At 30.3% G+C, this 22,987-nt stretch overlaps 2 protein-coding genes across 3 annotated transcripts; both read right to left on the reverse strand.

The window, feature by feature from the left end:
* Positions 1–7,664: 7,664 nt before the first annotated feature.
* On the reverse strand, positions 7,665–8,613 carry LOC107419174 (uncharacterized). The gene is made up of 2 exons (XM_016027918.4): positions 8,284–8,613; positions 7,665–8,065 (listed from the first exon to the last, which is right to left on the reverse strand). Exons 1-2 carry the CDS (start codon positions 8,419–8,421, stop codon positions 7,844–7,846), a joined length of 360 nt encoding a protein of 119 aa, XP_015883404.1. The 5' UTR covers positions 8,422–8,613; the 3' UTR covers positions 7,665–7,843.
* Positions 8,614–17,388: 8,775 nt separating this feature from the next.
* LOC107419176 (probable LRR receptor-like serine/threonine-protein kinase At1g74360) lies at positions 17,389–21,595 on the reverse strand. 2 transcript variants are annotated; one of them, XM_016027920.4, is made up of 2 exons: positions 21,192–21,595; positions 17,389–20,772 (listed from the first exon to the last, which is right to left on the reverse strand). In XM_016027920.4, exons 1-2 carry the CDS (start codon positions 21,253–21,255, stop codon positions 17,561–17,563), a joined length of 3,276 nt encoding a protein of 1,091 aa, XP_015883406.3. In that variant the 5' UTR covers positions 21,256–21,595; the 3' UTR covers positions 17,389–17,560. The 2 variants fall into 2 exon arrangements, with proteins under 2 accessions (XP_015883406.3, XP_015883405.3); XM_016027919.4 differs by having other exon boundaries at positions 17,389–20,775; positions 21,192–21,594.
* Positions 21,596–22,987: the final 1,392 nt, after the last annotated feature.

Consider the following 22,987-nt stretch of genomic DNA (forward strand, 5'->3'; position numbering starts at 1 on the left):
GTTCCAAATAGTTTAATAATAAAACGATTGATTTATAAAGTGATTCAATCTGAAACAGTTAAATAGTAAAATTATTAACTTAGAAAATGATCTCATCCAATAGAGTATAATGATAAAGTTAATAATTTCTCATATTTGAGAAAAGAAAGACAAAAAAGAAAAAAATAAACTTTTAAAAGTGAGAGAAATTAGAGGAGGAGAAACAAGTTAAGTTGCTTTCCATACCCAACAATTGAATACTCAATTTACCTTTTTGCCCATCCTTGCAAATCTGACAGCAAATACAGTTTGCAACAGGAAGGTTAATAAATTCAAAATAAATAAATAAATAAATAAACCTAAGAAGATTAATATATAATGGGAAGGTGACACATTCTAATCAAATAATTAATGATCAAGTATTCTTAAAACTCTTTTGCTTTAACTAGAAAAACCATACACCACAAGATAGCAATGTTGTTGGTGAGTTTGTCAATCTCATCATTTTGCCTATATTTGAGTTATTAATTCATGACCCACATCATTATTTGGTCTTAATTTTCCAAAAATATGTTCAACTTTTGAAATTGGCAAAGGTGTGACAAATATAAGTCATGTTCTAAGTAGGATTATAATAATATATCTATAGTGCTTAAAATAATAATAATAATAATAATAAATTATAAGCACATTAATATAAACACATCAAAATGTAATAATTTCTTGTTCATCAGCTTAAAATCATGGGGTAGAGGTGTTTTAATAATGAAGTCACATTTTTAATGTGTGCTAATGGTGTCACTTGCTACATTTAATAATGGTGTCACATTTTCAATGCTTGCTGATTGAGTCACTGCCAAGTTTTTGGAACAAAAAGAAAATTTTAATTGCAACTAAAAATTTTAACTAATTTTTTTTAAAAAAATTGTGAAGAAATCAAATAGAGTTTGCAACTAAACACATAAATTAAAGTTGGTAAAACAAGTATGTATATTTGAAATACTCATAATTCTTAAATTTCAGTTTAATTTACAAATGAATCAGACAATTTTTAATCGAGCTGCATAAAAACTTTTGGATCGCTGTCCACCATCGCATAAAACATCCCCATTAAAACGTAAAAAGCAAAGAAGAGTCAATTAACAAAAGCCTCCAATCAATATCAACTTATTTGTGACATATTAGAGTCTCAATGGAAGATTTTTGTCTCAAAATTTTTCGAGGAGTTGAAATCCTTCTGAAGAATTTGGTGTTCACATTCATAAATTCACAAAAATTTTCAACATATTACCCATTTATAATTGAATTCATAGACTTTCCTACCATTCTTAACCTTATATTCTATTTTATGCAATTTTTTTTAGAAGTCATCACTATTTAATGGAAAGAATGTATTAAAGATGGAACAAGACTACAGGACTCTTACATGTCAAGAGAAATAAGCTTTTCCCACACTTTCCATGCAGCTTCCCTGGCTCCACCAAAGTCCATTCTTCAATTTATCTCTTTTAGAATTAATCATAAATCACAAGAAAATTGCTTTTCATTTAATTAATTGACGACCTTTTTTATACTATCAAATGTGTATGCATCAATTGACTATCTTATTACTAACCATAACGGTTTCATTATATGAAATTAGACCCTTCTTATTGCTATTAGGCAAATTGATTAATTTTCAAACTATTGTTCCTGTTCTATAATTATATTAAATGAGTTAAAAATAATTTTTTTATATTATATATTTACTAATGCTAGAAATACGAAATTGGATACCAAATAATATGGTAAAATTTAATGCTATTTTGGTATTTTTATCATTAAAATTTGATATTGGCATAAATTATCCAGTATAAAATTTCAATGTCAATTTTACATTTTAGCATTAACACTCAAACGATAAATGTTTTAATAGCTATGAGGCACACAAATGGTAAAAAATCCATTTCTTTGTCTAGGCCTACCTCCATTCAAGGAAATATTGAGGTAAAAATATTCAAATTTGTAACTTTTGCTTGAAAATAGGGTGTTTGCTACTTAGAATGGCTCAAAGGACAATATAAAGTAAAAGCTAACATATGTATACATAATAATCAGTATATATATATATATATATATATGCATGAATTCAAAGATAAACAATATTAAAACTGTAGATGACACAAAAACATGGAGAAAAATGCCTATTGATACGACAAGAGATAATGATGTCGTATCAATGAATTCAAGATGGGAATTATACTAATATCTATGGAAGAAGAAAAGAACAAAGCACATGGAACCTAATATGCAACAAAATTGGTAAGAAGGAATATTTATATTCATTTTTAAACCATTAGAAGAGGAGCATATGCCTACCAAAAACGTAAGCAGAGAGAATTTGAAAAACAAAAAAAAAAAAACAAAAATTCAAATAAAATAGACTTTATCAGAACTTGATAACAAAAATAAATAAATAAATAAATAAATAGTACAAGTCAAAAATTTTGGAATTTTGAAAATATGATATATCAACTTGTACACGAAGAATGATTAAATTAGTTATGAATTGCTAATAATATGCTCAATGAAATGAGTCTGGATTAATCCTTTTTTTTTTTTTTTTTTTTTTTTAAGTTTCAATGTCCATGCAGGGACAATTTGGTGGTAAATCCATTGTTAGTTTGTTTCCTTGATCAGTAATTTCAAATTCCAACCTTCACTAACTTCTTCTTCTTCTTCTTCTCTTTTTTTTCCCCCCCCCTTCTATCACTTTCTGATTAGTTGTTACTAGGTTGATATTTTATCAATTTATTATTATTATTATTATTTTTGGTGGTGCTTAGGTCTTGTTTCCAGTTTTACTAGACATATTTGTGTCTTAAATTTGATTTCAATCAAATAATTTATTTCTTAATAATAAGAAAAAGAATATTATGATTTTTTTTTTTTTGGGTGAAAAGAGTGCTTTGAACTAAATTTGTAATTCAATTACAATCGCAAATTAAATTTGGTAAATTTTCAATTACAATGACAACTTATTTTGTAAATTGCTGTTTTATTTATTAGCAAACCTCCACTAAACCCTCTACAAATTACACATAGAAATTTTGCTTTCACTTAAAACTTAATTCTACTTTCTTTTCCTATGTATCTTTTCTAAAAGGGACCCCTTTCTCTGTTTCCCACTGTTGTTTGAAAATTCACTTTCATTCACAAAGTTTATGCATCAAGCAACCTCAACTTCTCACTGATTTTTATTAATATTTCCACTAGCACAAATTTTACTGGTAATTACGAAAGTTCCATTTCAAGTTTACTCAAAGTTTCAATTTATCTACCAAAATCTTCATTGAAACACTGCCATCTTTTTATCTTTTTTCTAAAAAAAATAAAATAAAATAAATTAGATGTGAGGAAACTCAAATTCAAACTTTTTATTTGAAAAAAAAATTGACTTTGTTATTGAACTATCTTCAAATCAAAGCATCTAAACAATGCTAATTCAACATATTTTGTTATTATTACTGTTATTATTATTATTATTGTTATTTTATATTTAGATCAATTATTTATTTACATAAATTTTTAGTTCGGAGAATAATTTATCAAAATCTAATAAAAAAGAAAAGAAAAGAAGACTTTAATAAAGGAGCCAACTAAGCATTTTGCTAAAGTTCAGGCAAAGGAATTTGAAATTTGGACAAATTTAGAGGGAAACTTTTATATAATTCAGCCCAAATTTTGTTTAGCTTTTGGCTTTTGCGAGAGAAATGAAAGCTTCCATCCTTTATATTAATTGCCACAAGGGACTTTGCATGTAAATTGTGAACATTATTTTTTCAATTCAAATAATTCGACGAAAGAACTTTTTGTTTTCTAATTAAAATTACACGTGTCCTTTTCTCTCTAATTATTAAGATCTTTTTCTCCTTTTAATAAGTAATAACAAAAAAAATTTTGAACTTAAATTTCCTGATGGAAGGAGTATCAATCAATTATGCTACCCAAATTATCTAACCAAGAAGAAAAAAAAAATTGAAAAAAAAAAACAAACATAGGATAAATATGCAAAATCAAGCCCAAAAAAAAAAAAGTTCATTTGTTTTCAAATCCATAAATTATTTTCACATTTATAATTTAAGAGCCAAATACATGTTTCTAAAGATTTTTTAAGTTTATAAACTACACAATTGGATAACAGAAAATTCATAATTTTTAAAAAATTACTAAAACAACATTCATGAACCCAAATTTTGAATTCTCTATTTTATATTTTTCTTTTTCTCTTTTTTTTTGGGTGAATAATCCTAAATAACATGGTAAATACTATAAAATTTCACTTTAGCTCATAATTTTGTAATCACGGATTAAAAATTTTCGACCATGCATAATTTATTTAAGAAAGATTTAGAACTCTTAACATCTTCCATTGTATAATAGCTATATTATATGTTGCTTTAGAAGATCAAATAATTTTTAAACTTAATTCAAGAAGGTGAAAAACTTTAACCAACTCTTTCATCCAAGGTCAAATATTTATGAAAAAAATACTTAAATAACAAAATATAACCATAATTTCTAAAAGTACATATGTAAACCTTTAAAAAAAAAAAAAAAACAAAAAATTCAAGACACATTCTCTTATAGATAAATTGGGCAGTAAAGTAAAACCAAGAGGTTTCAATTTCTTTTGTGATTTAAATATGGATAAATTAAGGCCCTTTTTTGAAAATATAGTAAAATATAGGGGAGCAAAAAGAATTATCCGTACAAATTTCTTTCACAAAATATATATTGCGGCTAAAATTCTCTGGTGGGTCCCGCACTCATTCCTTTGCTTTCGCTGTCCAATCCCGATGTCGACCTTCCTGGACTTCCATTTTAATAACTCGACGCGATTTTCGCGGAAATATACAGTAATGCCACTGTGGTACTAAATGACTTATTTGCCCCCACAATTGTCCCTGCTTCTCACTTTCCCAGATCTGCCCTTGGGCCCCGAGCCGGTGGGCCCCCACTTATCTCCCCCATTAAAAGTAAGCCTTTTTCGGCTTTCAATTCTTTCACCTGGTAGTAGCTTGCGTATGGTAATCAAGTGTACGCATGTGTATATTACCATGGTGGTCTCACTTTTTCCTTTTGCCAATCATGACCGTTCCTTTTGGCACTTGATAAGTGTCAAAATTCGGTACAAGATTTTATATTTAATTAATTTATATTTACTCCAACATTTTCAGATGTAACTTTAATTTCCCATTTAAATACAAGTGAAAAATTTTATTTGCATATTTAAGTAGGAGGTAGTTATCAAGGAAGTTATAAAAAATTATTTAAAACAAAATTATAAGAGACATAAAAAACAGCAAACTGACTTTTTTTTTTTATGAAAAATAATTTATTTGTTACTCAAGACAAAGTTGATTCTGTGGCTCAACTCTGGATCTGTTTCTTCTAATTATGTTTTCATTTTACCATTTCTTATGTTGACTTTCAATGAAATTATATTTAAAAAACGCAGACTTGGACATGTCATATGGATTGCTACTTTAATGGGCATGGCCCAAGAAAGCAAGGCCCAGTTTCTGTCAACTTAAAAGAAAAAAAAATTCAATTTTCTGATTGTATGTGACTTCTTTTATTTCTTTATCTAATGTTTTTCATATTTCTGTGTCCCTTTCCTTTTTCAAGGCATATTATTTGCTTTCAACTTAAATTAACTAATTGATTATAATTACTTGCACAAAATATAAATCTAGCTTCTTTCATATGAATGACTTTTAATGCTTATATATATATATATATATATATATATATATATTTGTTTTTCATTATCACTGCTTAGTTTGTTTTATTTGCCTTACATAAAAAAAAGAGAGTGAGAGAAATTGTATAAGAAATAAAGTGATCAAGAAAATACTACGAAAATCTTATCTTGTAAATTTCTGATTTAAGACCTACACTTTCATGGATTTGTTTTTTTAACAGTATGGATTTTTTAGTATGGGTGTATTAGTGTTCAATTCAAATTTCTGATGAGTTTCGTGTAAAATTTATATGGGTTTCCTTTTTTTTTTTTTTTTTTTTTTTTTTTTGTGGCTTAATTTTGAGAGTTAAGACAAAGGCTTACATCAACTTTGAGTATTAATGGTAATAAAAAAAATAATCAATAATAATAATAATGAAAATTACAAGAAGAAAGATACTAATAACTAATGATCATACATGCATTTATATTTGTAACAATTTTTTTTCTTTAAAATTATTTTGAGATGGAAGATTCGAGCTGGATTTCTGACAAAGAAAACAATCGACTTTTTCATTGAATGTGAACTATTCCAGCATGGAGACTATTCGTAACAATAAATTTGCTAAGAATTCACTGTACCAAAGATTGAAAATTATTATTTTTACTTTCATTGAGTGTACTTCTACCAATTACGAAGTGGATAATATAAAATTGAAGTAGAGTGGCTAGCTAGGAACCGATGAAAATAAAATCAGCCAATGGGGGGGACAAGCATGGCCATAAAGGCTGGCCCTATTATGATATGTTTCCACTTTGGATTCTCAATAAGATGTTAATGATGGTCCATACCCACTGTGTCCTTATGATCACGATCAAATAAGATGAAGTAGATAGATGTCTCAACTAATGCATTCCCACAAGGACATTTTCAAACATCAAGTTGCACAAAACATTATTGCATATAAAAAAATTCTCACAAACCCCATTTGGCAGATGAATTGTATGAAATGACAAGCACCACAGCATCAAATTACATGTGCTGCATGTGAGAATGTGATATAAGCTAAGCTTCACAAAGTATAATGGCAAAGTGTTTCTTTCATATGATTCCCCCGTCCCTTAGGATAAGAATTGATCAAAAGCTCTAATATTAGGGTTGGTGACTCAGCTTGTTTCATGTCTATCAATTTTCCCACATGGATTGCATAATGTATAAATAGTACATAATATATAGTCTGAGTGATGATAGTCATCTTGTCCTAAAATCAATTTATGTTTAGTTAAAATATGTGAAGAGATAAATATAAATAAAATAATGATCATCTCTTTTTAGAACGAGGGATTATGAACGCTCTCATAGATCCTGGTTGAATCAGGTTTGGAGCTAAAAAAATTCTCGATTCTTTGGCCCAAATATCATGTATCCCAAAGAAAAATAAAATGAAAAAAATTAGAAAGAAAGATACACAAATCATAAAATTATATTGCCAGGGAAATACATAAAATAAAAGGATCAAAATGGCAATGGTGTGCTAGTAATTCACTTTGACACTCACCAAAAATGCATTAAGATTTTACACTGTCAGGCCAGAGCAGCTCAAAATAACACCATAATCCAATATGTTTGCAAAGCCTTGGCTCCACAGCCCTGGAATGGTCTACATTCAAACAAACATATTCATTGTGGTACACTAGCTTTGTCTGTACATATTCTTAACTAAAGAAAGCTTCTCTTATATATATATATATATATATATATAGATATATATATATATATATATATATATATATATAGAGAGAGAGAGAGAGAGAGAGAGAGAGAGAGAGAGAGAGAGATAAGCCCAAAAAACAAAAACAAAAAAATAAAGCTTCTTTCCAACACTTTGCTGCTCTGATATGCTCGCACAAAAAACTTAAAAAAAAAAAAAAAAAAAGAAAAAAAGAAAAAAAGAAAAGGAAAAGTAAACTGAAAAACAGTACCAGAAATTCTCCATCACAAACTACACTAGAAAAAAGCCTGAAATAGCAGGAAAAAAGATATATAGGACTCTAACTACTATTACAGTAGACATAAAAGGCTAATCATGATACACAGAGAAGCTCTGGTTGGAAAATTTACAGTTGGAAGTTGCTGTTTTATTTGTTAACTGGGTATTTCCGAGAATTTTTTACTATCTTTGTCAGTGCTGCTTGACCAAGATCAAGACCACAAACATCAGCCAAACGAACAAGATAAAGCAAAACATCAGAAAGCTCTTCTTCAAGATGTTCTTTGTCAGCTGAAGTCCAATTGGGAAGTCCTCTAGCAACTTCACCTTTCCATTGGAAAATCTCCGAGAGCTCTCCAACTTCCCCAACCTGCAACAATCCAATGCAGATATAATATAATCCATGAATTATATGTAATCGGATGTTAACAACCACCTGACAGATGATTTCTTTATATATATATATATATATATATTATTCTATCATTGTAAACAATAATAAATTTAAAAAAAACCAAAGGCGAAAAAAAGTTATAATATTGTTGGAAAATCCATGTAAAAAGATTGATGATGGTGGTGGATAGTTACTAGTGCTAGAAGGAGATTCCTTGGACTGTGGTATTGATCCCAACCTCTCGCTTCAGCAAACTCGGCAAGTCTGTCTCTGAGTTCTTGAAGTGAAACATCCTTATTAGGTTTTCTTGGACACTCATAAGAATTCTCCATTTTTTTTTTTCTCTACTTCTAGCTACTTCTAGTTTTGTGCTTCAGCTTATGCTCATGCATGACCTAATTTAAAGAAAATCTAAAGAAAGAGAGAGAGAGAAAAGATTTTGATGGCTTCCAATACTTTTGAATAATTTTTATTTTTGGTTTCCAAATTTAATGGGCTTTTTGGTATAGTGGAGGGGCACTTGAGTGTACCCTGAAAACAGTAATCATGTGAGGTATGGCAAAGATGTCCCCATCTTTCCATCCATGACTTGAAATCACTTACTCTTCCACCTCCATTTTTATTTATTTATTTATTTATTTTTCAACTGGGAATATACACATCAATCGGTCCATAACCCCATTTTGGTTTTGAAATTCACACGTTCATAATAATTTTAACATTGAATTTTTTATGATTAATTTTTGAATCACATTAATAGTTAGAATTTTAAAAAAAATTAATTATTAATCAAATATGAATTTAATGATATATTTAAAAATTATTTAGCTAAAATAAATTTTATAAGAACTTGATAATAAATAATTTTTTAAATATTAACTTTTAAGTGATGTAAGAACCAAAAAAGAAATACTAATGGTAAAACCATTATGTCAATTTAATAGAAACCTAGATCTGTGTCTATGTATATATGTAGCTTTCCTCTTATCAAGGAATCCTTGATTTAATTAAATCCAACATACTCATGTGGTTAATGCTTATTGTTTAATTGCACCATCAATTATTATTTATATTCAAATCTAAAAATCTAAAATAAGATGTGATAACTACTCTTAACACTTACCATAAAAAAATTTAATTTATTAAATTTTAATGATTTCTTGACTAGAGAATTCTTTTATGTATATATGAGTATGTGAAAGTAAGTTTTATTAGAGAATTCTTGATTTAGTTAAATCAAATATGATTATGTAGGATGTGATAAGATAAATTGATAATTGTTAATTGAATCCAATTTTAAAATCCTAAATGAGTTGTGTCAACTTTTAAACCACCTTCCACATAAGTAATCTCCGAACACAAAGTGTGGAATCCCTAATTACAAAATCTTTATATATAAATACATATTTATTAATATCTTATTGAGCGATATCTAGCAATAAACGTCCATTTATATGTAATTCATAGAGTATCTCATTCTGAATTACATGGCATCGAACATTTTATATTACTTGACTGACATCTAGTTATATATAGTCCATAAGGCATCTCACCTTAAAGTATATCTAATTAAATATTAATTAAACTAACATAAGCTATTCAAGGTAGCTTAGTAAAAGAAAATTTTCTCTATAGAATCTAAGTCTCAAATTCTATACAGGAATCTAGCTTTGTTCCTTTAGCATTTCGGATTCATATATCCTCCACCAAGCATATGATGGATGCTGATAATTGTATAACAAGTAGTAAATATATATATATATATATATATACACATTTATACTTGAAGAATCATGTAAGATTTTGTTTCTGTTTGTCGATGGAATTCAAAATATATATATATAACAAAATTACAAAACAACATTATTGGTCTTTGCAGTAGTGCTAACAAACTGAATCCCAGAATTTTGCAAATTACAATATGGACAAACAAACTATGAGATCTGATTTTATCGAATCATGTATTCCATGCCCCTATACTTTGTCATGTTTTTCTTATAGGCATGTCTTTTCTGCTCTGTGCCTTTGAAATTTCTGGAATTTTAGTTATGATCTGGAAAAGTGTCTACATGTAATTCAACCAATTTTCTCAATTTACAGTGCATTTTTATCTATATATATTATATGCGGAAAGAAAATAAAATATATATGGGCTTTCAGGCTTTCATTTATATATATATATATATATATATATAAGTGTGTGTATGTATGTATTTTTTGCATATGCCTTGCATGTTGGCAAGCATTTTTGTCCTTTGTGTATCTCTCTCTCTCTCACTCTCTCTCCCCGTAAAAGTTTTCACTTTGAGATCAGAACCGATGAAAACCCCATAGGGAGAATAAGAGAAAACCACCTTTGAAAACATAGATTTATTCTCTCCTTTAAGACGAGTTTAATCATCGGGAATTGTAACTGATTCATAGTCATATATATATATATATATTAGCCTTAGCGGAAGAAAGTTAATAGGTTTCCAGGACAATAACCACACATGATATATTTATTATGTCTATATATATATATATATATATGTAACAAATTTTAAAACATAAAACATCCATTAGTCAATAACTTGCATATGCTCTCTCTTTTCCATATATGAGAAGATGTGTATTTCCAAATATATATAAACTCAATCACATGTGAATTTTTTTTTTTTTTTTTTGGTATTCCTCTATAATTTGCGTATCTGTACCGCTAAAGCTCCCTAACATACTTGTATTTCCTTAGGAAAAATACTTTGATTTGATTGGTATATCAAAGGCTTTTTTTTTTTTTTTTAAATTTTTTTAATTTTTTATAGCTCGAAAGTATATCATACGCCTTATTTACATGTGATTGGGCCCCATGAATGGATATGTGAGTAAAGCGTATGGTACGTTCGTCCCCACTGAAGATTTTCTCTTTCTTTAGCTGCCATTTTCATGGTGTGAAATGGGCAACTTTAATGTCGAACTGTTTTCTTGGCCATTATGACACTTCTTTCTCTAGCCATTCTAAAAGAATGCCATGGCCGTACTTCGATATCAAATTGACTGTATGGATGATTCTCAACTTTATGGTTCATCTTTCCACCTAGTGCTCTATTTTTATTGTTTTTATTATTGTTTTTTTTAGAATTAAGAATTAGTCTTCATAATAATGAGATGATTCACATTTATTGAGTTAATACTTGCACCAGGAAAACCCGCTCAAAATTGTCCCAAAAAAAGTAATAAAAAAGGTACACCTGCCAAAACACAAAGCATAAAAAGCATAAAAATTACAAAGCAGGCCGATGTTTTTTTTTGTGTCCACGGACGGTTTAAGTGACAATAATGATTCAAATGGTAAGTTTAATCTCGACCTATAATTAATATATAAAATTAATAACATTGTAATACCTACACTCTAGTTTTGGAAAATTGAACTTTTATTCTCAAATATTTAACGTTGCAATTTAAATTTTTTAAATTTCAATTTATTATATTTTGATAAATTTTATTTTTTGATTTACGGCCAACCATAATATCATTATTTTTAACCAATATTAAAGTATAATTTTTTGCAATTTAATTTTTTTTATTTTCAAAAAAAGAAAAAAAAAAAGAAACATTTATAATGCCCCTAAACGTTAACTTCTGTTAACCAAAAAAATCCAATTAGATCAAAATTAAAGAAATTGAAATTTAAGAGCCTATATTAGCACATCTAAAATTTGAAAACTAAAAATTCTAAAGTGCAGCTAGCCCTAATATATAATATAGGGAATATTTCAACTATACCTCTTAAGGTATGGGATAAATTTTAAAATATTCGTTAGATTTTTAACAAAATCATTCATATACTTTTGGTGGCAGACTAATTACCTTTATAGTTTTAGTAAAATTAAACTACTTTGGAATGCTTTTTTTATCCTTCTTTTTTTTTTTTTTTTTTTTTTACAAAAATGAATTTTTTTGATGATTTTGTAAAAATTAATTTGAAAACTTGAAAGTTATATTAATTTGAGAGTATGTTAGAGAGCAATCTTCATTTGAGAGTATGTATATATATATATATATATAAATAAAAAAAAGTAAAATTTTTAGGACAAGATGTCAGTGTGTATGGTGTAAAGAACCAGCTTCTTTATATATATATATATATATATATATATATATATTCTTCAGGTGATAAAACTTTCCCCCCCCCCCCCCCCCCCCCCACTGGGCCACTCTAGTCTGTATCCATCAGCAAAAAGAATCTGAATTCCTGTACGCTAACCAAAATTCCTTCTATACCATTTTTGAGGAATGGTTCCAAATAAATATGCTTTCCTTATTTTCACAAGACAATGGCTTTCATTGCTTTCAGTCTCACCACATTTTGAATTCTTACCTTCACTCTCTCTCGTATAGTCTATCATCAAAATTAGACCTTCTCATTGGTTCCCCTCAATCAAAGTTAGCCTATTGAAATATGTATATAAATCATCTACTTAGCACTTAAGATCAGATTATATATATTGGGACGCAACCATAATTCACCAATAAGGGTGTCTTCTGTTATAAAAATAAAATTAAAAAAAAAAAGCAAAATTTCCTATTATACCAAGTAATAAAACGCTGGCTAATGAAATCATCCAAATTAGCCAGTAATATCATTCAAACCATATCTCAATCTTTACTAATTCAATTCAAAATTACTATTTTAATATGAAATTAATTTTTATTTAAAAATGGCAAAAATTCATGGTTTTCACTCTCCTACACGGTCTTTTTTTCCTGGAAAGAAGCCAAATTAATTTTTTTCCACAGCCCAAAAAAAAAAATTAAAAAAAATTCACCAATATCCAAAATTATTAAATAATAATAGTAAGAGTGATTCTAGTTGTACTACCAAAAGATTTTTATACAGCCTTATTTATTATTAAATTACTAAGATACTCTTTTAATTTTTATCTCTCTTATCAAACTCTAAGATACAGTCCCATACTTGCATCATTTTTTGTGCCTCTTTTGCAAAGCCGTGTCTTCTTCTCTGTTGCCCTTTGCCTTATGGTTTTTGGCTTCTTCATGTCCATTGTTAAAAAAAGTTTTGATGTACATATTTGTGTTTTATTAAAGAGGAATCTCCCATTACTTGCTCGAAATTAAAAAATATGTTATAAAATTCTTAAGTAAAAAGAAAATCAAAGAAAATGGATTTTAAAATGGACTACAACAGAAATGGGAAATCTATGGCTCAAAGAGATCACTAGAGATGGAGGGATCATCGTAATGGTAATTGAGTCGTCGAATTTTCTGACGGGAGTCTTCATTTTAAGCGAAGAAAGAGAGAAGAGAAGGAAAAGGGGGAGGAAAACAAAAAAAAAAAAATATATATATATATATATATATATTTTAGATAATAGAAATTTATGGAACTGTGTATAATCTAAATGGAGTTGTAAAAAGAACTTTTTTAATACCAAAATTATTAAAATATTTATCAAATGATATAATAAATAATATAGTAATATTTAATTAATTTTTTTAATTTATTTATTCATTTAAAGATTATTTAAATATTTAGATCATCTTTTGTTTCATTTTTTTTCTTTTTCTTTTCGTTAATGAAAAGAACATTCTATGTTTATATATAGATATAATACAAATACTATTTTTTTTTCAATTAAATTGGATGGGCATGGGCTCTTTCTAGTCCAAAAACTACTATATATTATTTAAATTACATGTAATAGGATGTTAGGTATCCATATAAATTGAATCATGACTTCGAGTAGATATATATTGATAAACTCAAGTAACTAAACCACTCAATATATGGAAATCAAGAAGATAATGGCAGGATTACAACAAGGTCTAAATAAAAGAAGTGCTAACCTCTATATTTTTTGAGAATGTGAATATTGTCTATGTTGTATTTAGTACGTGTTCTTTTAGGCTATGAAGAGGCAAAACATATGATCCTCACGGGTACTAAGTCCTGTCTAGGGGCTGACCTGCTGATAATAGGCCTACTAGCTAGCTTTAGCCTGGTATGAAATGCATTATAAGTTTCACACATGCCATTCAGTGACAGCTATCTCCCAATAAAATGAGTGCTTATTCCACAATTTGGATTTTGGGAGAACCCCAAAATAAAAAATAATAATAATAATAAAATGAAAAAAGAAAAAAAAAAATAATCCTTGTGTGTTTTGGGAAAATTTTGTTATATGTTCTTGATATGACCTCAAAAAAGAAAGCACCCATATGTAATTGTCACCTCTCTGCCTCCATCAGAAAAGGGTTTTCTATTTAGATGCAAGAAGGAAGATAAGAGGCACTTGTTAACTTCTTTTAAAATGCTTTCCAAGGAAACGTGTTTTTGTCGCGTTTCTAAGATCAGATTCTTTGTTCTCATTTTTATGTATTTTAGAGCCCTCTACCAAACCGAACCAACTATAAACCACCAAAAGTCTTATATTTATCAAAAATCAAATATTTCATAATCTAGTGGAGTAATAATTTCAGGCAAAATGAACTTTTTGGAAGCAAGATCTATTTAAAACTTATAAGACTGTTTCACCAAAAAAATGACAAGAGAAAAAAGTGCCCAAAGTAATGGGCTAATAGTATACATAGTATCACCACTAGAGTTTTAATTAGTTAATGAAGAGAGACTTTTGGCATGTGTGTTTCATTGTGTGACAACAGCAAAATGTTAAGCCCAAATTTAAAACATATGCATTATCCACAAAAAAACAAAATCCATCATTCATAACCCAAGCTATCAACTTTTATTGTCCATAAAACAGGTTGCAGAAACTGTACAATTAGAATTCCTCAGCTTTAACGTCAACGGCAAACACCTCTATACATGGCCACTATACATGGTATCCCAGCGATTAATAAAAAAATAAACATGGAGGTCAAATTTTGCACTAATCTCTTGTAATCTAATAATCTCATAGCTAGACTTTTACACTCGTAGGGTTATAGCTGTGATAAAGCTGCCGTAAAATGTGGGGTTGTGTGCCCCATTTGGCTAAAATAATCCTGGAGTGAATCTAGCATTCAGCACATAGAGAATCCCAGCTGACACAGAAAACCACAGGCTTTTTATATGCAGGTAATTTTATCTAAGCCAATGTTGGCTAATTCTGTGATTGTGTCATTTTCAGTTTGATCGACATTTTTGTTTTGCCATGATTTAATACAAGAAAAAACTACATGAAAATGAGGTATATAACACATGATATCTGATGCGAAAAACTTTACCTATAAAGGCTATGAACCTTACAAAACTGGCTACTCCTCCAGATAAAATAATTACCAGGACTGATTTCTTATACTATTCATTTTTAAAAAAATAGTATTTTTGTATTTTCTTTTACCAATATAATATTTAAAAGGGAGATCTAAATTTTCTAAGAAATGAAAGCGTATTGAAATGTGTCATTGATAATAAATTGGCGTATTAGTTTGATATATATACCATACATATATATATATATATACATACATACTTGCACAGTGACATAGTAAATTATACGTACACAACTTTTAAAAATATATATATATATATATAAAGGCTATGAACCTTACAAAACTGGCTACTCCTCCAGATAAAATAATTACCAGGACTGATTTCTTATACTATTCATTTTTAAAAAAATAGTATTTTTGTATTTTCTTTTACCAATATAATATTTAAAAGGGAGATCTAAATTTTCTAAGAAATGAAAGCGTATTGAAATGTGTCATTGATAATAAATTGGCGTATTAGTTTGATATATATACCATACATATATATATATATATACATACATACTTGCACAGTGACATAGTAAATTATACGTACACAACTTTTAAAAATATATATATATATATATAAATAGTTGAGAATCAAACACAATAAATAAATAAATATATATATATATATATATATATTTACATGGACACTACCAGATGTTGAGCACTACCAGATGTTGGTGTAGATTTTCCTTTTTTACCACAAATCTTCCCTACGTAGTCAATACGTAATCAATAATGCATCCGCAAATAAAAACTCTTTTCTCAGTACTTATATTATCATTGTGAAAACTTGAAAACTTGTAACTGGGTAATTTAGAGATATCACATGCTGTTTAAGATTCTAATCACAACATTTTTGAAATTAAAGATTTAGAAAGGTGTAAAGCATGAATTAAATTTATAAACTAAAAAAATGTAAATACGAAAGGCTTACCATTTAGGCTAAGCCCCACTTGTCCATAATTGTCTAGAATTGAAGATAAAAAATTGTTGGGGGAGAGAAAAGGCTATAGTGATTGTTAGAAGGAGAAGTAGCATACAGGATAGCTACAAATGTCCATGGAGTTCAATTATCCAACCTAACTAATGAAATATAGTTTATCAAAATATATATATATATATATATATACATATATAAAATAAAATAAATAACAAATAATAATAATGAAACATAGGGATGAAGTATGCTATAATGGAGGTGAAGGAAAAACAAGCAGATTATTTGGGGTGGGTTTGCTTTTGGACCCAAAGCATCTGGACTCTGTATGATTTGGGTTATATATAATTCATATAATGAAGCCCATAAAAAAAATGCACAAAAGCTTGTTTTTCAACTCCACATGATTAAAGGTCCAGCATCCTAAAGTTCATGAGAAGCATTGGAGCGCCTTTTTTGTTTTTTTTTGGGTGGGGGTTTCAATAAGAAATGGTCAATAAAAGAAGCCATGAAAATTCTTCGTCTTTTGGCAACATTCTAGAATTGCAGACTAATGACTTTATTAAAAGCTCGAACAGTTATTTGCTGGCGTTAAAGTTAAAGGTCGTTCGCATAGACAAAATTTTTTTTTTCCTTTTTTTTTTTTTTTTTTTTTTTTTTTAATCTTTTTCCAGTTTGGTTTGAAATTTGGTGGTCATTCTCATTACTAGTCATTTTCCTTTAACTAGCTGAAATGTACTTTATGTAAAGGACAAGTTATAGCAGCATTAGTCATGGTGGGACAACATAGAATTGAGTATTGGCAAAATTGAAGGAAGAAAAATGAACAAAATCACAATAATGTAGTTTGATAAATTATGTACCATGTTTAACCAGCACAATGTCTGCTTTCTGGGAAACCAAATGAACTATATAGAGCACTGCTTTCTACAAAAACCATAATGATCAACTCTCAACCAGAAATGAAAAGATATTTACTTTTATTCTTTTTCTTTTCTTTTCTTCTCTGGGAATCAATTTTCCCAAAGAAACTTTCTTGAAAATGGGAAAACATAGGAGACGATAGGAATTCAGAATTGAAAGCATTGTACAGAAGACCTTTTCATCAGCAAAATCGAGTAACTATTTTCAGCTTAATGAATGATGAATGTTTCTGTATACAAGAAGAATTACACAAGTAATGAACTATAACATTCTAAGCTATTTTTGTATAAAACTATATAACACAATATCATAATGAACAATTTCTCAAAATCTCAAAATCTTAATCATCATGGAGGAGATGAGCCATAATTAAGGTCCCCTTGTGGGCTTACTATCTTTATCAGCATAGCTAAAACCTCCTTCATGTTTGGTCTAGCCTGAGGTGATTCAGCCGTGCATTTTATGCCAATCTTCAGCAGCTCAGACATCTCCTCTGCCCCTTCAACCAGACCAGACCCCAGAAGAACAACTGGCATCACAGCTCGGCTAAATCCATATCGTCCATTTCCCATTACCCGTTTAGCCCATTCCACTAAGCACTCTTCTCCTCCATCTACTGCTCGCCTCCCGGTGGCCAGCTCCATTGCCAGTACACCATAACTATATACATCACCTTTTGTTGTGGCATGCCATGTCTGGCCATATTCTGGTGCAACATAACCAACAGTTCCAGCCACCATTGTGCTCACATGACTATCCCCTGCATCTACAACTCTAGCCAGGCCGAAATCTGTAACTCTAGCCGTCCCATCCTTATCGAGCAGGACATTGCTAGCCTTCACATCACGGTGTACAATGGGAGGGTAGCACTCATGGTGTAGGAACATCAAGGCACGCGCAACATCAATTGCAACATCTATTCGTCTCCGCCAAGATAGTCTCAGCCTGTCGGATATAAGGTCCTCCAAACTTCCACCTTCCATGTACTCATATACCAATATTTTCTCTGATCCATCAAGGCACCAGCCATAAAGTGTGACAAGATTTGGGTGAGGCCAGCCAAAGCCATTTCCACTAAGAACCTCCATTTCAGCTCGGAATTCCCTTTCACCCTCAATTCCTTCTCTTTGAAGCTTCTTCACAGCTACTTGCCTTCCATCAGGCAATAATCCTCTGTACACTGTTCCAGACCCTCCTTTCCCAATAATCCTCTTTTCTGAAAATTTTCCTGTAGCTTGTAAAATGTCTGAATGTGTAAACGCTGTTTTGTCCAAACGAATGACCTTCACCGTGTCTGATAACCATGGTGATGAACTGCTTGAACTCGAAGCAAATTCGTTTTTGTATTTTACATCCTGCAAGAGATACCCTGTTGGCTCTATTGGGCCCTTTAGCATCAAAAAGATTATGAGGGACAAAACTCCACAGACCAAGAAGGCCAATACAAGAACTAGGAACACCAAAAAAACAGTGAAATTCGAAGGCTTTTTCGGCTTGCCATTCGGATTTGTATGTGGCTTATTCGTGGAGTTACTGATAAAATCTGGAAGAACAAGGAGGGGATTACCATAATAGGAATATTTATCAAAAGTTGCCAATTGCCCAGTTGAAGGAATTACACCAGAGATGAGTGGATTATATGAGATGTTGAATTTGCTAAGCTCAGTTAAGTTGCTCAAGCTGACAGGGAATATTCCTGAGAAGTTATTGTAGGACATATCAAGATTCTGCATACACTTAACAATCCCAAGTTCCTCAGGAATTGCACCAGAGAAGTTATTCTTAGTGATATTAAAGACTACAAGTGGCAACTGGGCAACCTCTGAAGGGAGCTCACCATAGAACTTATTGAATCCCAAATGCAACATACTGAATTTGTGCATCTTTCCAATCTCTGAAGGGATTTCACCTGTCAGAAGATTCTCACTTAGTTGAACATAACCAGAAATCTGAAACGTTCGGACTGCTGAACCAGGAGCACATATAGGGAATAGCCCAATTCCTTTAAGTAACCTATCCCAAATGCTTCTACAACTCTTCCTTGTGAGGATGGTATATACAAAACTGAATGGAGGGTAATCTGCAGGAATCCACCTCCTCATTGCCAAGCACTCCCCAGATCCAGCAATGATCTTGTCATTATCGTTGGAATTTGATTCGAAAGTTGGTGTAGCATTTCTCCCAATATTGGTCAATTCTGAAGGGATTTTTCCGCTGAGCCTGTTGTTTGCGAGGTTAAGCCATAACAAGCTGCTGCAATTCCCCAGCTCCTTTGGAATTGAACCTGATAGGTTATTGTTTGCAAGCATCAACCACAAGAGAGAGCTCAACTTTCCAAGTGAAGCTGGAATAGACCCAGCTAGATTGTTGAAGGAGAGGTCTAGTGCTTGAAGGCGTGCCAAGTTTCCGAACTCTGCTGGTATTGTACCATTAAACTGATTGAATGCAAGCATCACGAACTCCAAACTTAGCATTTTAGAGATTTCAACTGGTAAAGGACCCGAAAAATTGTTGTAGCTCAGGTCCAACCTGGAAATGTTAGGCAGATTGAGGATTCCTGAGGTAATTATACCTCCGGTGTATGAATTCCCATGCAACACCAGAAACTTCACCTGCCTAAATTTTCCAAAAATCTCTTGCACGTCACCTCTAAAGTTGTTCTTGCTCAAATCCAAGAAGGTCAACTTTTTCAAGTCCAACAGGCTCTCTGGAATCTCTCTGGAAAAATTGTTGCTTCCCAAGAACAAAGCTTCTAGACTCGAAATGTTTCCAATCTCGGCCGGAATTTCCCCATTAAAATTGTTACCAAACAGATTCAGAATGAACAAATTCCGGCAGTTGGAAATCTCTCCAGGAACTACACCATCAAACTTATTCTCTGACAAGTCCAAAACCTGCAAACTACAATTCTGAGTGAAAATTGAGGGTGAAAGAGTCCCACTCAGCTTGTTTTCAGATACTGAAAACTCTGTAAGCGTTGCAGAACCAACCCATATATCCCCAAACAAAGAGTTAGCACTCAAATCCAAGTACCTCAAATTTAAACATCCTTCAAAACAGTTATCAATCTTCCCAGTAAAATTATTAGAAGACAAATTTGCAACAACCAATTTGTTGCAAATTGCCGGGAAGCTTGACCCGATATCATCAAGAATTCTATTGACAGACAAATCAAGAATTTCCAATTGATGCAACCCAGATAAGTTAAGCTTTCCTTCAAGAATATTATGGGAGAGATTGAGGAATTTGAGGCTCTGGCATCGACTCAGGTCCTCGGGAATGGTTCCACCGAGGGTGTTTGTGGAAAGGTCAAGATGAGAAAGTGCAGTGAGCTCGGAGAAGTTTGGGAAAATCTCGCCGGCAATGGAGTTCTCTGAAAGAACGATTGAAGAAACCCTGCTGCCATTACATGAAATTCCATGCCATTTACATGGGTCTGTGGTCTGATTCCATTCTGAGTATTTTCCTTGGTTTATCCGATTGTGCTCTTGAAGAAAAGCCTTAAGCCTTAGAAGAACTTCTTTGTCTTTTTCCAGAGAATCTCCGGTTACTACAGTCCCTACTGCAAAAGAAAATATTTTCATCAAAACAACAAATTAAAAAAAAAAAAAAAATCTTTCTCGGAAAAAAAAGAGAAAAAAAGGTTCTGGGAAACAGGCAATTGAGCTCCAGAATTTTAGGAAAGCAGAAAACAGAACCCACCCACCTCGGGAAAGCAAAAATTTATTAAAAAATGTAAGAAAATAGTAATCATAAACTATAAAAAAAAAATTTAAAAAAAAAAAAAAAAGATACCCACTAAGAATTTTTCCAAAAGTTTTCAGCTTTGTAGAAGTAAATTTCTTGTGATGTTTAATAACGGGATTTTGTTCTTGGCCGCCATGGAAGATGAAAAACCAAGCTCAAGCAAGAACTTTTATTATGGTGTTAATGAATCTGAATAAAGAAGCAAAATAATATTTAGGACTAGTTTAGCACCTGCTATTAGGATTGAGAATGAGAACAACGCCATGCGCCATGGTTCTGTTTTCTTGTTAGACATGAATATGATATCCTTCCTCCAATTCTTCCTCTTCTGGTTTTTCTTTTTTTTTTTAACTATTATTATTATTTTTTTCCCTTCTTGTTCTTCTTGTTCTTCTTCTTCTTCTTTCTTCTAAATTTGCAATCTTTTTTTGGCCGTTTGATCAGGTGGAAGACTGAAGAATCCCATGAATGGAAAAACAAAAGAAATTCAAAGAGGAGTAAATAAGAAGGTTCAAAACATGACAAAGTTGAACATGTAGGATTGTCGTTGAAGAACAGCGCCAGCAAATACACCAAACCAACCTTGGAACGAAATCCTTCTCAATTGTCCTTCTTCTTACTTTTCCTGTTCAAAAAAAAAAATTAATTAATTAATTAATCAAAATAATGAGAATTTTTGCTTGATATTGTGTTAATCGTTTTATTTTTTTTGGTATTAATATAATATTATTTAAGGATTTAAATGGTTTGGAAACATGGAGGGAGGTTGAGCCGCACATGTTGACCGGTTTTGCTTAAACCGGCTTTGTATTTGACTGATCAAAGACGGACGAGACAATCACAGGGTCTATGTGCTTCATGTTGGTTTGCATTTTAAGAAACGCTAAGATTTTTATTTTTTATTTTTTTCTCATGCTTTGTATTTGAGTCAAAAAGTCATGCTTTATTATGAAAAACCAAAGATAAAATTTAGTTGTTTTTATCAAGATCTAAAACCCATCCGTAGTTTTAGAACTTAATGCTAAAAAATTACAAAAATTTGGAAATTTTTTTTTTTGGCCCTTTTACCCAAAAAAAAAAAAAATAATAATAATAAACAGAGAGAGACGGAGGTTTGAAGCACCAATATTTCTATATTTTTGGCTAAGACCCTGTTTGATATGCTTTGAAAATGTTTTTTTTAAATTTTGAGGCTAAAATTTTAGGCTTGCACAATTTAAAACCAAATTAAGTGTATATTACTCATTTGAAAAAAGTAAAACTTATCCCAAAAAATACCAAATTAATTTTTCTATTTTTGCAAGCTTACAGTTAAACTCATGACTAAGATATTAGTGAGATGGTATATTTTTTAGATATTAGAGTCAATTAAATGAAACCTTAAATAATTTTCTTATTTATTTCCTATCATTTTCCTAACGTAATTCCTTACAAGTTTTGAATTGTAAAGGGTGTCCAAACACAAGGCATGCAATGCAAGCAAAGCCTTAAATAATCAAAACCAGATTTTCAAATACTTAAGTAGACTAAAGAGTGGATTAATTTAGAGAGATATTCAATTAACATATTGTAATGGTCATATTTGTCACAGTGGTAGATGGCCTAACAAAAAAATAATATAGTCATTAATATAAGAATGTGAAATTAATGAATTTTATGGTCTAATTTTTTTTTTTTTTATCATCATGTAAGCTGAGGTCATACATGGATGCGCTTAGCTATTTACTGAATAGACTTTTACCAAACAATGGATTAAATGGACAAAGTTTGGAAAATTATCTCTGCATGGTGAATTCTAGAATCTTGAACTATGTGAATGCTAATTTATCTCGCATTTGCCAACATGTTTAATTTTTATTTTTTATTATATATCTTTTTAAAAACTGTGTATAGTTTTATTATTTTAATTGTTTATTATTATTAATTAGTAGTAATTAGGGCTTATCACATATATTAATGGTTAGAAATATGAAAAAAATAAAAATCAATACAATTTTAAGTTGTATTTTATTTTGTGTTTATGTTTT

Source organism: Ziziphus jujuba, chromosome 2, assembly GCF_031755915.1.
Source record: "Ziziphus jujuba cultivar Dongzao chromosome 2, ASM3175591v1".
NCBI lineage: Eukaryota > Viridiplantae > Streptophyta > Magnoliopsida > Rosales > Rhamnaceae > Ziziphus > Ziziphus jujuba.

What these genes read in the sequence shown, in the direction of transcription:
- LOC107419176 (XM_016027919.4), bottom strand. Translation starts at nt 21,255, where the DNA reads ATGTCTAACAAGAAAACAGAACCATGGCGCATGGCGTTGTTCTCATTC. An exon ending in ATTCTCAATCCTAATAGCAG is followed by an intron (nt 20,776 to 21,191) that starts GTGCTAAACTAG and finishes TTTCTTTTGCAG; the next exon opens with TAGGGACTGTAGTAACCGGA.
- LOC107419174 (XM_016027918.4), bottom strand. Translation starts at nt 8,421, where the DNA reads ATGGAGAATTCTTATGAGTGTCCAAGAAAACCTAATAAGGATGTTTCA. An exon ending in GGAATCTCCTTCTAGCACTA is followed by an intron (nt 8,066 to 8,283) that starts GTAACTATCCAC and finishes GGATTGTTGCAG; the next exon opens with GTTGGGGAAGTTGGAGAGCT.